At 44.0% G+C, this 16,384-nt stretch overlaps 2 protein-coding genes across 7 annotated transcripts in view; one reads left to right on the top strand and one right to left on the bottom strand.

Annotated features, from left to right (window-relative positions):
* The window catches only part of FNBP4 (formin binding protein 4), a 46,432-nt gene extending 40,008 nt beyond the window's left edge, over positions 1-6,424 (top strand). For all 3 annotated transcript variants that reach the window (XM_077460951.1, XM_077460950.1, XM_077460952.1), the window contains exons 14-17: positions 628-751; positions 841-1,097; positions 2,173-2,330; positions 3,559-6,424. In XM_077460951.1, coding sequence (XP_077317077.1) covers positions 628-751; positions 841-1,097; positions 2,173-2,330; positions 3,559-3,649 — 630 coding nt within the window. In that variant the 3' untranslated portion in view covers positions 3,650-6,424. The remainder of the gene's footprint in view (positions 1-627; positions 752-840; positions 1,098-2,172; positions 2,331-3,558) is intronic.
* Positions 6,425-7,566: 1,142 nt separating this feature from the next.
* Positions 7,567-16,384, bottom strand: part of AGBL2 (AGBL carboxypeptidase 2) — a 77,175-nt gene continuing 68,357 nt past the window's right edge. For 3 of the 4 annotated variants that reach the window (XM_077460945.1, XM_077460946.1, XM_077460948.1), the window contains 2 exons: positions 13,511-13,630; positions 7,567-10,354 (listed from right to left, as the gene is read on the bottom strand). In XM_077460945.1, the coding sequence (XP_077317071.1) occupies positions 10,323-10,354; positions 13,511-13,630 (152 nt within the window). In that variant the 3' untranslated portion in view covers positions 7,567-10,322. Of the gene's footprint in view, positions 10,355-13,491; positions 13,631-16,384 lie in introns of all 4 variants that reach the window. The other variant, XM_077460947.1, reaches the window with a different exon arrangement.

Below are 16,384 nucleotides of genomic sequence, written 5' to 3'. Positions count from 1 at the left end.
GAAGGGAGATTACGGGAAATGGTGACCAGTCCTTTAGCTGCCTTTTTTGAGTACAGCTTCCATAATTTAGTTTCTCATTAACATAGAAATATAGGCAAAACCTTTTTTTTTTATTTTGGTTAGTGAAGGGTTATATAACCCGTTTTGTTTATTTTTGCCATCTTTGTCCCATTGGGGAGATTTCCCTTTTACTTTCCTGTCTTTTAGCCAAAACAGAAAGTGAGGAAATTGCTGCAAATTAAGAGAATCTCTTGATGACCCCCCCCCCCCCCCAAGTCACCAGAATGAGTGTCCTGATTGGAAGATTTCCCCTCTATTACTTTTCTGGGCACAACCCAAAATATGGGATTTTCTTTTACTTTCAATGATAATGGTAAACAGGAGAAATAGGGTGAATCTCCCTAACGGGGGCACAGACACTAATAAAAACTGACAGGTGTTCTAATCCCTCTCCCCTCTATCCAAAACTGGGAAAAAAAGGTTTTGCCTTTTTAGTTTATATTTTAAAGTCAGTAGGGTCCCTGGCATTGAAGTGTTGAACAGCAGAGATGGGGCTTGGCTGCAATCAAGAGCACAACTTGAGACGTGTGTGTAGCCTATGAAATAATTTTATTTTTGTCATTTCAGGTGAAAAATGAACAGGCTGTATCTGTAAAGGCTTTAAAGAGGAAAGCTACAGATATGTTTTCGGAACAAACAGTGACCATAGGAAGTTGTCCTGTGCTCTACACTCAGCAGGCTATCCCTGCAGGTCAGGATTTGTTTACGGTCTTCTGTAGTGTGATTGGTTATTTGGCTTGTGAGCAACTTTGATAACATTTCTGTGCATTGTTTCATCAGGTCCTGCCATTACTGCCATGAATGTCGCATCCAGTTATATGGGGCTTCCACTCCAAGTCCCTGCATCTATGGTGATGACTAGTTTGGAATATACTATTCCGAGCAATACTATGGTGCCACCTATACCACTTGTGATGTCACATGCAAACATACCAACTCCTCCAGTGCCAGAGCAACAGGCCCCACCCCCACAAGCCCAGCCACCTCCAAGCAAATCACAAGCAACAGAGAAGCTGAAAAAGACTAAAAAACTGAAGGTATTGTTTATCTTTGTTCAAGAACTGCTTTATGGTAGTAGTAAAGCTGCAGAGTTCCTTAGTTATTTTGATTCCGTATTGAATTTGAGGTAATGGTGGACCTTTCATTAACTATATGTACGTACATTTTTTGTTTTTGTTTTAGACAACATAGGGAATTGTTAAAAATCCCTCTCTGTGTCCCATTGTTGAGGTTTCTTAGCTCCTTTCACAAACCTTCTGGTGCTCGAATGCTGGTTCAGGTATCCTATGGATCAGCTACAGAGTCGTTTGCAGTTGCCCTGCCTACCCCTCCTCTCCTCTTGCCTTGTATTATGTGAAACCATTCAAAAATGGAAAGTATTCTATGAATGGACAATGGAGGGAAGGGGCTGGCAGTCGCACAGCAGCCACATTTCTCCTGTCACATCACTGGGAGTATAGCAATGGCTGTCCGCCCTGCGCTCAGTAAAAGCTATTTAAAATTCTAGTGCTCAGAGTTTGACTGCAAACAGGCAACAGCTGAGAATCTGAATTTGTTTTGATATATCCTGATGATGAAACACCAAAAAAATATTTTATTCTTATGATGGCCATGCACTATACGAAAAATTGTCCAAACCCATTTTCAAAAAACTAACATTCGGCCTTGAGCGCAAACGATAGTGCCATCATGTAATGACCGATAAATCGTTCAGTGGACATAAAAAAAAAAAAAAGCATTCGTTTAACATATACCTAGTGCAGACAATTTGGACAGCAAACACAATAACATTTCAATTTATCGTTCGGCAGAAAATTCCCAAACTTGTCCTTCGTTTTTTCGGCTCAAACGTCCCAACGATTATCGTTTTTGTGCCCATTAATGGACCGAAAAATGAACGAACTGTCTAAATGCCTGAACTTCGTCCGATTTTTCATATAGTGCATGGCCAGCATAAGTCTTTGTTTTTCATAAATCAACAGGAAAAAAAGGATTTGTGAAATAACTGTGCAGAGAGACCGTATCTTTGTAGTTTGCCTGCTGGTGTAATTTTAAATAGTCACATAAAATGTGCTTATATTCTCTGGTAATACTCTGTGATTTTGTCTGTAGGTTAAGAAGAGTAAAGTAAAGATGCCCTCTCTAGTCCAGAAGTGGCAGAACATACAGAAAGAGCTGGACGAAGAGGAGAATTCCAGCTCCAGCGAGGAGGATCGAGGTGTTATTAACCAAAAACGTATTGAAGAGTGGAAGATACATCAGATGAGCAGGTATAAACTAAGGCATTAGGGAAATCGCTGAATACATTTCATTACCAATTTTCTTTCCTTTTTCATGCGAAACAAAACAGTCTCTTCACATTCTGCGTTTGAGTTCCCCCTTCCATTATATTGCACTGATTGACAACATGGCTCCTAATTAGTCAGGACACTCCAGTTGCATCGTATGTAGGGAACATATGCCAGGATTAGAGATACTCGGATGTGTTCTGAGAAGATAGTCATACATAGCAGCTGAACTTTAAAGTTTGTTTAAAGCTAAAACTACTATGGAAGGATTTGAATTAGAGAAACAAAACCAAAGGGAACCCACATATTACGAGGTATCAAAAGGATACCTCCAGTCACCCACCCACTCACTTTATTAAAGTGGGGCTCAAAACACAATGCATATACAAAATGGGCAGACACACAATGTGATAATCGGATTATCAATTGACCTGGATTCTCTGTATCTGTGGGCTATGTATGTGACTGCTGTATCATTCTGCCAAGATGTTTTAATGTTTGCTGTGTACACACAGCCTGCCTATAGTCTTTCAATTTGTTTTGCTTTTTTAATGATATGTACATATGAGTGTAGCATCCGGCGCACCACCTTTCGTTCATTTTAGACAACGTTGTCCTTTTTCTTTTTTTTTTTTTATGGTGACGGTGGGTGGTTCCTGTTCATGTATTTGCCATTTTGATATTGTGTTTTAAGAAAGACTGATATATTTTATTTTATTTTTTTTACTTTTTTATATAGATAGACCTTGTTCATTCTTGTTACCATACCACGGTGGCTCACAGTTATGGCCCTTGAGGTAGCTTTGTCTGTCTGCCTATTTTGTATATGTAAGAAACTTTAGTAGAATAAAAAAGTGTCCCATTTCCTGACTCGGAGACACATCAGTAAGTGTGAGGAAATCCCCAAATAGCTGTCACTGAAATAGGTGTCCCCATTTCTGTTACCTGCATTTTTCAGTGATAAATGTGTACAATTTGGAATTTTCCATCAATTTCTTGTCCGGGACAAATTGAGGGAGTGAATCTCTTCAGTGTAGATGTGATTCCAACCCTTCTACACACAAAAGTAATAATTAATATTTTGGTGTCAGATATATTGTTAATGTTTCTGCATATCCGTAGGTGTTGTAACATCATAAAATTCATTAACTCTCACCCACCTTCAGAATTGTATTGTGGCCTAATCCTTTATATTTGATCTGCATTTCAGTGGCATGGCAGAGAAGAATGCCAATTTTGAAGCCCTTCCTGCAGACTGGCGAGAGAGATTGAAGAGGCGGAAAATGGAAAAAAGCACGTGACCGCTTTTTGTACACTTGTATACTTTCTTACATCACAATTGTTACTGTAAAAAAAAGAAAAAAAAAAACTTTCTCCCTGTCCCCACTCCCCTACCCTGGCGTTGTCATCCAGAGAGTTGGCACGACTTGTCACCAGCTGTCACCCCCTCTGGCCTTGATGCTTTTTCTTCTCTTATGCAATGCTGCCTTTTTTTCTTTTGTATATTTCTCAAACCATTCTGTTTTATTTCATTTTGTATTTATTTACTTTTATTCCCAGATCCTCCTCACATTGAGGTACATTCCTTCATAGTAGACACCCCCTTCTATAATCTAAAGGTGGAACCAGTTAGGGACCTTTTATGAGAATGGGTGAAGCGGTTTTAAGTTGACCCTTTTGTAATGCAGCACTTTTTTTTTTTTTTTTTGTACAATCTGAGCCTTTCTTACCCAGCCACTAGATGGTAATTCTGTGATGGTAGACCTCTTTTAGGGTGGATAATATAACACGGGCACAAATCATCTCACGGTAGGAGAAATAGTTTTTGATTTAGAGAAGTGCTGCTTTTGCTGTGAAAAGGTAAAAACTGCACATTGTCAGACTCTCTGGAGTGACCAATTTTCCTCACACTTTGGACTGCTTGGTGCAAAAACATAAAGGGGTCCAGCATTTGTAAGCAGTGCCAGACTTTTTATGCTGTTCACATTTTGTCCTCCGATTTAAAATCTGCTTAGGTGTAATGGTGCCTGTCGTCCAACCTCATATCTAAATGCAAGATCTGCGGCCTTGCGTGCTTTAATTTATATTGCTGTACTAGCTAAAACCAACTGCCAGCCATACATGTGGAAATTCTGTATTCTTTTCATCAGCTTTTGACTGGGAAAACAAAAAACAGTCACATAGATATGACTGATCCATCTCCCTTGTGTCCATCGTTTCCTGATTTCAAGCGATTGAAAATTGGGGTACAAACTGAATATCCCTTTTGATTGGCATTCCAGTATTTCCAAAGAAAATGTTTTGGGTGCTTGATGGGGAAACTACTGTGGTAAATTGCTGTAGACCATTGATTTGATCATTTTTTTTTTCTCCCCCATTAAAAGCTTTCAAGATTGTCATGTGTGTGGCCAGCAGTTTGATGTGATTTTTTTTTTCCCCCCCTTTACTTGTTCATTATGAATAGTGGACAAGGCCACTTTAAAGAGGTGTGGCTCTATTCCCAATAATAGTCCACAGTCCATATTCCCATAGTGATGGGAATGTGGAATAAGCGCTAAAAGTATTGGGTGCTGTAGCCATGGCCAGCTGGATACTGAAACCTATGCGATATGTAGATATTATTCGCCAGCAAACCAAGCATCATCAACTTCGTCCAACAGTTTGTTTTTTTTTTTTTTTTTTTTTTTTTTTTTTATATTCAAACAATGATCACATCACAAAACAGTATAGTACAATGTTTCGGAGCCAATCAGGACAACGATCATCAGATGCCTGACGAAGGGGTCCTGCATGGCTCTGAAATGTTGCACCACACTGTTTTGTGATGTGATCATTCTTTGAATAAAAAAAGTTTTGGACAAAATTGGTGATCCTTGGTGTGCTGGAAAATACCTACATCTCTATTACCAATAAAGTGTAACAATTATTCACTGGACTTCTGTAGGATGAGGTGGGTTGCATGACTCCTTTGTCCAGGCCAAGCAGCTCTGGGTGCCCCAGCAACCTCAAAACTGGTTGTTAAAGTGTATGAAAACCCTGACCATTTACTATTTGCTCCCTTTTTGGTCTTGTAAATGTACCATTTGAAAGCGTTTTTATATCAGGTGGTCTTGTCAGAAATTTGTAGCTTCCCCATTTTAGTGCAGATTATGTGTTCTCTCATGTAGAATAATTATCCTTCCCAGTTCTGATCTCACCTCTTTTACTGCGATGCAACTGTTAAGACCCTTCAACAACCACTGAGATCTTCTCCTTGGGCTTCTTCTGGGTGCTGGGTTTTCGGCCTCTAGATTGGTCAGCAGAGATAACATAACATGACTCCCATGCATGCTCACTGGATTATTCATTAAGACGCACTGCCCCAAGCGTGCAGCTGCGTGTTCCTTTCATAGAAGATTAAGAACAGGACATGTAAGTTAGTCTTGTTGCAGAAGACCTATCATGTCTCTTCTGTAATAAAGAGCTGCCTGTTTGCATATTTTTTACTGCAAATTTAGTCCTACTTTATGACATAGACCAGCTTGTCGAAAGGATCACTAATGCAGAATCCCACTAAAGCCCCAGAGCTTTTTTTTTCTTTTTAGAACCGTTTTGAGGAGTCTTAAATTTTCTGTCATGTTTTTATTGCATTTGTGTTGAGAGATTTCTTCTTATTTCCTGTCCAGGTGACAGATGTCAGAACAGGAAGTGAGGAGAAATTTCCCCCAAAGGGGACACAACTTGTAAAATCTGACCAATTATAACCCTTGTCTGCTGTATCCAAATAAAAGACCTGGCGGTTTTACTGTAGGCCCTTCAAAAGATAAACTTTGGTTCTCTACTCTGATGGGAATGACCTTGTAGCAGGTTTAATAAACGGTGGCGTGAGATGAAAAGCACTTTGAAAAATGTACATTATAGTGTTCTTTTGTTTTGTTTTTTATTTAACCTGCCCACAGATGATTCTAATCTGTGTATTGGATTTTACTCCAAAAAAATTGGCCATACTTTGAGAGGGTGCAATGTATTTTAAACTCTTCAGGTTTTCACTGGTTGTAAATTATGTATATACCAATAAAATGCATTTTTACTTTCAATCTAGGTGGTTTTTATTCATTTTCCTTGTGTGAGTACATGGTTTTACGCTGTTGGTGTATGTGGTCTTTAGTATGTAAATACAAAAATGTAATGCGGCTTGCCAGTCTATAGAGATGCGATGGCTGCTTTTTGTTTTCTTTTAAGGCTTCATTTTACCCTGCTGATCCTGTCGGTAACACCCTTCTATCCTAGGCTGACCTCACTCATTATAGCGTGTCTGTTGAGCAGCATACCATATTAAGGCCAGGTTCATATAAATGGGAACTGGATGTCGGTTTCCCACATCCAATTGGCATGACAGGCCAGTGTGACCGGCTCCCAATGGGACTGGTTCACACAGGTCCAGGGCAGCTGCGGTCTGCATTTTAAAAAGGGTCCTGTGCATGTTTGGGTCTGGTTGAGGTGCGAATTCAGACAAAAATTGGGACCCCAATCTGATCTGAACCAGTGAAGAGGCACAAACCTGTGGCTGTACATATGTGATCCCAGCCTTTAAAAGTAATTCTACATTCACACCAGCGATTATGACCGGTACAAATTGTAGCACCAGGAATCGGTTGCCTGCCCCGTTCACTAAAATGACAAGTCCCTGGTGGCCACTGATGTTTGTTGCTGGATGCCATTTGTGTGACTGCAGAACACCAAACTTTCTATTCATCCCCATGATATAAGGGGGAAGTGTACTGTAGTTACCGGAGAGGTGACCTGGGCAGGGCTTATTATGCTTGAGAAAACTGGAATAGTAAATATATTTTCCCCTTAAAATAAGTCTGAATTTCATGAAATAGGCATAAACAAAATAAACCTTTTAGCCCGGACCATGTCAGTGTCATTAGTAGACCCAAGTCATTGAAGTTGTAAGTAGATCAGACTTTCTACTTTCACCACTGCAGTTTGATTTAAACTTCTACCTCAGACACTTCTTGCCACATAACACAATTAGATTACAGCTCCCCGATTTGCGTAATTTCTTCCAGGATCACCTCCCTAATGGATGAACAGAGGTAGTGATGCCAATTCATGTTTAATAAATGAGCTGAATGGGGTGCGTTTGTGCTGCGAAGGAGGGTGCCTTTTCTTCTTTTTCTGTCTCTTATTGCAGAATTTTTCTCCAAGTTACAAAACATTATACAAAGACCACTCATGTCAGAAGAGCATTGACAACAAGAGGCAATGCTGCATGCATTTATTAGTTTCTTTTACAGAAAGATAATGCACATACAAAAAAAAGCCAATCATTGAAAACCCAGGAGAAGGGTAACCAAATAGCAAAGGGAGAAGTCACTGCTAGTCATATGATGGCTTATTCTATTCTCAGGGCTTCCCATGCCTCAAACACATCAGCTGTTTAATTAAAAGAACATGCGATGAAATGAAAGTGGATGTAAACCCACCACTCGTGAATATCAAGTCTTGCCATAATAAAGTATATATTCCTTCAGAATGTATTCCTACCTTTTACAAGACACCCCATTTCCTACACTGAGTCCTGCAAAACTCCAGAATCCACAGGCGAGTCTATGCTGTGGTGCTTGGTGGGCAGATCCGTGATGTCACTAAACTTCTGCCCACCTCCACACTCCCCCTGGGCTGGCAGTGGCACCAAGACTAACCTCACGCTTGTTATACGAGAAGTACGCGCACAGGGGACACAGAGCAGGTTCTGGGCAGAAGTAGCGCTCGCTCAGCCCTCCTGTACATGTGCCACACAGGCTCTAGTGGGGAGGAGATTTGGCAATAGCTCTGAGATGCTAGTGCATGAGAGAAGGAAATTATCTGTCACTCGCACCCCAGGGAAGAAACTGGCACACCCTTATCTGTATGTAATTTTTTTTTTTTTTTTCTCCCTGGAAGGAACTGGCAACAGCTGTGAGGCACTGGCTATGTCACCAGTCCCTTGAAATACCAGAAAGTGTGATTAGTAAAACTTAAGTCACCAGGGGGGGGGGGTGTTGGAAAGATCTGCTTTAAAGGAGAACTAAATCCATCCATTTAACAGTTTAACTTGTCACAGTTGCTTGTGCTCTGTCAAGCCATCAAATGACTGATGTTTCGGATGGCATGTGCTGCTGGCCAACATCACTCAGCCAGTTCAGGCTCTAAATCGGGGATCCTCAAACTACGGCCCTCCAGCTGTTGCGAAACTACACATCCCATGAGGCATTGTAAAACTCTGACATTCACAGACATGACTAGGCATGATGGGAATTGTAGTTCCTGAACAACTGGAGGGCCGTAGTTTGAAGACCCCTGCTCTAAATCGTCCCTACTTTAAAGTTGTGATTCACCTAGAAGCCTGGACCGGCAGCTGGCTCAGCCTCTCAGTGAGCTGCTAGAAGCCTGAGGTAGACCTGAGTGCTGGAGGGTCAGATTACAGAGCCAGTGACTCGACGGCCACTAGTTCACTGAAGCCTCAACCAAGCGATATTTGATCGCTCAGTTCTCATTCTTAAAAGCAGCGGGGGAGTGCATCCACCTAGGTGAGTATCTTTGCTTTTGTAAAGAACTTCGTACTTTTCTTTTAAGGTCTTGCTTAAATCCTGGATAGATAGAGAGCAGGTTTGGGTTGAAACAGAATCTTGCATTATGCATCATCTAGCTGTCAATTGGCACATATGTGCAACCATTTCAAACCCCTGAGTGATTGCCTTTGGCCAGAAGCAGTTGAAGCTGTCATGGCTGAATAGGAGGAGTCCCAGTGGGACATTAGGACAGATCTCATGTGCTGTATTAGTGGAGTCCAAATTGTTAATACTATTAGGATAAATGGGAGGGTGGCATTAATGTGAACCTGTAACTTTTCATAGGGCAGGAAAGGAAAAATTCTATTTACAGAACACCTGAAGTCAAAACAGTTTCCACCCCCATACAGGAATTGAGGGAAAATCTCCCCAACAAGGTTAGAGAAGGTGAATCTACCTAAACTGGGGCTCCAGTACCCCATCCGAAAAACAAATACTGTAGCTGCTGACTTTAAATATTAGGACACTTACCTGTCCAAGGATCCAGCAATGTCCTCATCCGAGCCAATTAAAGAAGGCAGGCACCAGCATCCTTACTAAGGGAAAGCAACAGTGAAGCCTTTAGGCTTCACAGCCTGTTTCCTACTGCACTGCTCTTTGTGAATGGCCCCAATGTCTTTTGGGACCATTGTTTGTCACAGAAGGCTGCAGGTGGGAGGAGGAGGAGGGGCCAGACATACTTGTAGCATGCCATGATGATCTTACCCAGAGGTGTGAGTAGGTACCTGTCAAAACCAGGTACATACAAACAAGCAGAGCTTCCCCTTTTGGGGTGAAGCTCCGCTTTAGGGACTATGATAAAAACTTGTGGGGGAAAAAAAAAATTAACTAGATCCTCCAGCTTCAACCTTTTGCATAAAGGCATATATAACCGGCATTTCCTAGTAAAGTCAAGTATTTCAGTCTGGCTGGAGTGAAGAAAAGTGATACGTAGCAGCCACTTTCATTTGATAATCTGTACTAGAATGATATATAGATTAGTTGCCCGAGCCAACATGTTTAATTCAGTAAATCTGTCCCATGATATATTGTTAAACATAGACAATACCTGGTGTCTCTTTCAATCCATCAACCATTCTGTGCACCCTGGGAGCCCCCCTCACCCCAAAATACAGATTTATAGTAATCTGAAAATGTATTTGGTTTGGAGCTTTCGCACACAAACACCACCATATATCAATCCAATACAGGTATCTTGTGGTCTAATTATTATTATTTTTTTTACATGTGACACAATCACATTAATTCCAATAGTATTGATCAGAAGCATAATTAGATACATAGTAACAGCATGGCATGTGTCTTCTCCAATAATGATGAAGTCTTCATTTTGGGAACTAGCGCCCAGAAGTCCTCCAAGGATTTGTAAGCTTCTCTATACTGGACTTGACATCACCCTGTAGGTTGCTAAAAACAAAATAAAATTATTCTAGTAACATGTCACGTTTTTTGTAACTGAAACAAATAGCATTTTAAAGAAAAATACTTCCTTTATTAAAGTGATCGGTCCCTTTGCCCATGCAAGACAAAGTAAAGGGTTATTTCCCCAATCATCTTCCAGGACGGCACACCTGAGAGAGGATAGGCTCCTCTCTACCAGGAAACACAATCAAGAAACAGCTCTTTGCCTCCCCTCGTCCCTCAGTTTTATGTAAAGTAACTCCCTAAACCAGTCCACGAGGGGGATAAATCAACATCCTAACTTATACAGACATTCCAACCTGCAAAAACTCATTTCAGGGAGGTGGCGCTTCATGCCCGCAAAATGCCCCCACCTCCCGCGGCAAAATATTATTTAAAGCACTTTCTCAATATTTTTTCGCAGTGCTTCTGGGGAAGGGGGTGGGTGGCAGTGGATGGTGTCAGTTGTTTTTTTTTTTTACTTTTATTACTTTAATTGATTTTTTTACAATGCTTTTAAAAAAAAAAAAAATGTTTTACACTTTTTAGATTTTTTTTTACAATATTTTATTTTTGGGGGGCTTTGCTGAGATGTCAGGGGTCTAAACACCCCTGACATCTCCCCTTTGAGACAGACAAAGGGACTGAGGACACATTCCCCAGTTCCTTTCTCAGCACTAAAGATGAATGAGCAGGAGACGGAGGCTCCTGTCCATTCATAAACGGAGCAGTAATCTGCTCAGTAATCACAGAAATGATCTCGTTCACTGTGCCCTTTTACTAGTTCCCCCCCACAGCTGGCGGATTAGAGGAGAATCGGTTATGGGGGACAAGGGGTAGCGGAGGAGTACACAGAAGAAGGAGATGATCGGTACGCAGCAGGAGGGACAGCCGCCGCACCGATCATTCCCAGGAGATCGGGAGGCGCTTGCGGGTGCCACCGCAAAAATGTGGGAGTCTCCCGCACCTTCCGGGAGTCTTGAGATGTCTGTTTATAACACATTGTTATGAGCTCTTCTCCCACCTCACTGGGCGGGAAGATTCTCAGAAACACCATTAGCGGTAAGTCTAACTGGGGGTTTTCTCCAATCCTCTTCCAGGATGGCACATCTGGAGGGGAAAAACAAGTAACACAGGCCTACCTTAGGGTGGGACCATCACCTGCAGAACTTTTCTGCTGAAGGTTAAAGCCTGTTGTGACAGCACCTCAACTCGGTAAAGCCTTGTGAAGGTTCCTTCACTGGACCAGGTGGCTGCGCTGCAAATCTGTGCCCAGGACGCCTCCAGGGCCTATTATCTCTCAGGTGTGCCGTCCTGGAAGATTCCCAGAAACACTGTTACCAGTCAGTCTTAACTGGGGATTTTAACTCTCCCCTCCACGGCGATACATACGCCCCTTTCCTTTACTCCCTTGGACACTCTGTTCAGTCTCTGATACTCCCAGAATTGAAAGGTATGGGTGAGTATGTGACCATACTAAAGCCTCATGCTTGGTCCACTGCTGTCACTTAGGGGAGGGGAAGGAGGCCGTGGCCCAGCCTAAGTTCCAGCAAGCTGTTTTTTTGAAGCTTATATAGGGCCGGGAAGGGAAGGAAATATGTATTGCTGGAGTGGTTTATTGAAACTCTCCACCCCCTGAGTTAAAACCCTTCCCTTCCCCCCTCTTCCACCAATCTTCACTGTGTGTCCTTACCCATCACCGCATAGCCTTTGCAAAGTAAACCTGCTGTCAGGGTACTCTTAATATGCTCACATGGCGCTCGCCCATTCATTCCTGTAGATGAGCTGTACTCAGGGCGCTGAGGGCGGCCCCAGCTATCCAGTGGAGAATGGCTTATTCATTGGAATTAAAGGAGGCTCAGCATGTGTGTGCAGTAGTAAGAGGACCTGGCTAGAATATTTTCTTTGCAAAGGGTAACTTTGCCAGGCAGGGACGCATACTACAGTGTACCAGAGCAGGGAAGAAAAAAAACGCCAAGAATTTTACCGAGGTGGGCTCCGCTAAGAGGCATGGAGAACTTAAAGTAAAAAAAAAAAAAAAATTTTTGTTTTGGTTTTGGATAGAGTGGACAGGGATTAGAACACCTACCAGGTTTTTATTGCTGTCTGTATTCCTGTTTTGGGTGGGCACCCATGGGGAAATCTTTCAATTGGGACACTAGTTCTGGTGATGCTGGTGACAAACAGGGATTCCCTTGCTTTGGAAGGATTTCCTCTTGATCCAGCGACTTACACGAGAGCAGCAGCTCTCTCGTCTCATTTGATGGACAGAGAGGCAGCATTAGGAGCCATTGGCCACTCCCGCTGCTGTCAACAATAGTTAGAGAGGAGAGAGCAGGGGGTGGGGGCTGAGCTGCGCTGTGTGTGTGTTATTGGACACATAGAGCTGGCTCAAGAGAGGCTCTAAAAGGCTTCAAAATAAGGTGGACTCTGAGCGCAGAGCATTGCGCGCAGAGCCCACCCAGGTGTGTTTGAAAAGCAAATGAATATTCGCTTTGCTAACACTGAACTGCCTCTCCACTAATCAGGAAGCGCAGGTCTGATACTCGTCACCTGACTGGCTGAAAGGACAAGCCATCCTATTGGATGCCTAGCAGGAGGAAAGAAGAGACATGCGGCAGAAGCATGGACGACACAGGAGCCGCTGCCTGACCCACCGTCACCCGCTGCCTGACTCGCCACCGAGATAGTGTAAATGCCGGTCAGACAACCAGTGAGCGAGCAGGGGGGTACTGGTTAAATGCCGCAGGGGGAGACACAGTGGCTACATTTCATGGGCATAGTGAGGCTGCAACTGATGGGTTTTTTTTTCAGAATTTTTCAGTTTATTTGTGTCCCCCCCAAAAAATTTTGAGCATCAGACGCTACTAGGTCCCAGGTCTATCCATAACCAATAAAAGAAAATTATCTTTACATACACTTTAAAGCAGCCCTTATTATTAAATGAAAAATCGGATATGACCCCTATTCAAATGCAGCACACCCCAACTCATGCGCTTTGTGGTCTGCTGCCCTCTACTGCTATGGTACTTTGGGGCGGTATTCAACATTAATGGCACAAGAAAACATTGTGGTAAATCATAAGTTTTTGCAACCCATCAATAGGACAAAACAGCATGCAATATGGGCCTCAAACGACTCACTTTTTTAATCTTCACCAACCTTCGGATGTGTCCTCTGCAGTGGCTGTGATGAGGGAATCTGACCTCTTGACCTTTGGGAATAACTTCATAGAGTCTGATATGTGCGTCTTTGGTTTTGGCAAGATGTTATCTAACAAATCTACAACAAAAAAAAAAAAACAGGAATCAAATCTGTTTTGCTTATAGCAACCAATCAATCCATTATGCTTTTTTTAATTTGCTCCCCCTAGTAGAAAAGTGTCAGTCAATGGGGTTGATTTACTAAAACTGGAGAGTGCAAAATCTGGTGCCTCTGTGCTTGGTAGCCAATTAGCTTCTAAATTCAGCTTGTTCAATTAAGCTTTGAAAAAAAAAACAAAAAAAAACGGAAGCCGATTTCTATTCAGAGCTGCACCAGGATTTTGCATTCTCCAGTTTTAGTACATTTCCCCCCATAAGGGAACACTGAAGCCAGGGATTGTGCGTTTTTTAACAAAGGCCTAATAACCGGGACATCTTTATCTAAGTGTAGCACTAACCTCCGAAGGAGCTACCGATTTGACTGGGCTTACCGTTACCTATTTCACCTCGATTTGTGTCTAGGGGTTCCTGTGGTAGATGGCCCAGAAACTTTAGAGACTGACGACAGATCCGCTTACAGGGATTTTTATTTGAAAAAAAAAACTTAGTTAACGAACAGTCTCTTAGTATAGGATCAGAGGGTTAGGAGGAAAAGTTCAGGTACTCTTATGCCGCGTACACACGATCAGACTATCCGGCGGACTTAGTCTGGTGGACAAACCGCCGTAAAGTCCGCCGGACTGTCCGAATGAGCGGACCAGCCCACACGTGACTTTATCCGCCGTACTTTTAGGAATAACTACAGCATCTGCATCCCTTTAGGCCTCATTCACACTGGCACTGTTAAACTTGTGTTTATTTGCATTAAGAGGTCATTTTTAAAAACATATAAATGCATTTATTGATTTTTCAATGGTACTGTTCACACTGTGTGTTAATGTACAGTCGGCTTAGCTGCAATTAGAGGAGATAGAATTTTGTTTGTCCAGGATCCGATTATACACTTTAGAAGTGACTAAATGCATCTAAAACCGCGTACACACGTAGCCGTCTGTCAGACGTACTTAGTCTGGCGGACTTCCTGCCAGACTGTCCGTCTGACTTTCCGAACGGGCTACTTGCCCACACACGGCACTTTTTCAGCGGACTAATACGGCGTACTAAGTCTGCCGTACTATCCGCTCTACTTTTGAAATGAACGGACTCGCCCACACACGCGGAGGAAAGTCCGCTCATTTCGAGCGCGTCTCCAGGTAGGCGGGGCCCGCGAAGGATACGTCGCTGGCCCCGCCGCCTGGTATGGATTTAAAGGGGAACCCCAACGCCAAAAAAAATTGCCGTGGGGGTCCCCCCAAAGTCCACAACAGACCCTTGTCCGAGCACGCTACCCGGCCGGCCAGGAAAGGAGGGGCGAGCGAACGCCCCCCCCCTCCTGAGCCGTACCAGGCCGCGTGCCCTCAACATGGGGGGGTGCCTTGGGGAAGGGGGGGCCGCGGGGCCCCCCCACCCCAAAGCACCTTGTCCCCATGTTGATGAGGACAAGGGCCTCTTCCCGACAACCCTGGCCGTTGGTTGTCGGGGTCTGCAGGCGGGGGGCTTATCGGAATCCGGGAGCCCCCTTTAATAAGGGGGCCCCCGGATACCGGCCCCCCACCCTATGTGAATGAGTATGGGGTACAATGTACCCCTACCCATTCACCTGTAAAATAAAGTACAAAAAAAAAACACAACACACAAGATAAAATAATTTATTGCACAGCTCCGGGGGTCTTCCGTCTTCGGGGGTCTTCTCTCCGGACTCCTCCGCTATCTTCTTGTAGCTCTTTTACTAGCGGAGGAGCCCGGCATTCTTCTTCGTCGCCGTGGCCTCTTCTTCTGACTTCGGGGGTCTTGTCTCCCTCTTCGGTCTTCTGTCGCCGCCGCCGCCGCCGCCGCCGCCTTCCGTACTTCTTTTTCTCCTGGAGATGTTGACTCGACGTTCTCTCCGGGCCGCAATGCCAGGGACGCGCTGCGCTGCGACTTATATAGGGACAAGGAGCGGTGTCACATGGGTTGATGTCACATGGGTTGGTGTCACATGGTGACCCCCGCCCCCTTACGATGTCACAGTCCCGGAGGATGCTGGGACTGTCACCATGTGACATCAACCCATGTGACCAACCCATGTGACACCGCCCCTTGTCCCTATATAAGTCGCAGCGCAGTGCGTCCCTGGCATTGCAGCTGGAGAGAACGTGGAGTCAACATCTCCAGGAGAAGAAGGAGAAGAAGAAGAAGAACGGAAGGCGGCGGCGGCGACAGAAGACCGGGCCACCGCCTGTAAAAGAGCTATAAGAAGGCGCGGTGGCCCGGCAGAAGAACCGAAGAGGGGGACAAGACCCCCGAAGTCGGAAGAAGAGGCCGTGGCGACGAAGAAGAATGCCGGGCTCCTCTGCTAGTAAAAGAGCTACAAGAAGATAGCGGAGGAGTCCGGAGAGAAGACCCCCGAAGACGGAAGACCCCCGGAGCTGTGCAATAAATTATTTTATCTTGTGTGTTGTGTTTTTTTTTTTGTACTTTATTTTACAGGTGAATGGGTAGGGGTACATTGTACTTATTAAAGGGGGCTCCCAGATTCCGATAAGCCCCCCCGCCCGCAGACCCCGACAACCAACGGCCAGGGAAGAGGCCCTTGTCCTCATCAACATGGGGACAAGGTGCTTTGGGGTGGGGGGGCCGCGCGGCCCTCCCTTCCCCAAGGCACCCCCCATGTTGAGGGCACGCGGCCTGGTACAGGTCAGGAGGGGGGGCGCTCACTCGCCTTAGTCCGCCGTACTTTCGGGTCAATAAAGTA

This window comes from Lithobates pipiens, unplaced genomic scaffold (assembly GCF_037356315.1).
Source record: "Lithobates pipiens isolate NorthernLeopardFrog02 unplaced genomic scaffold, aLitPip1_a1.2 Scaffold_10, whole genome shotgun sequence".
In the NCBI taxonomy this organism is placed as follows: Eukaryota; Metazoa; Chordata; class Amphibia; order Anura; family Ranidae; genus Lithobates; species Lithobates pipiens.
Note: the sequence above shows the minus strand (reverse complement) of the source record. Positions and strands in the feature narration are given on the sequence as shown.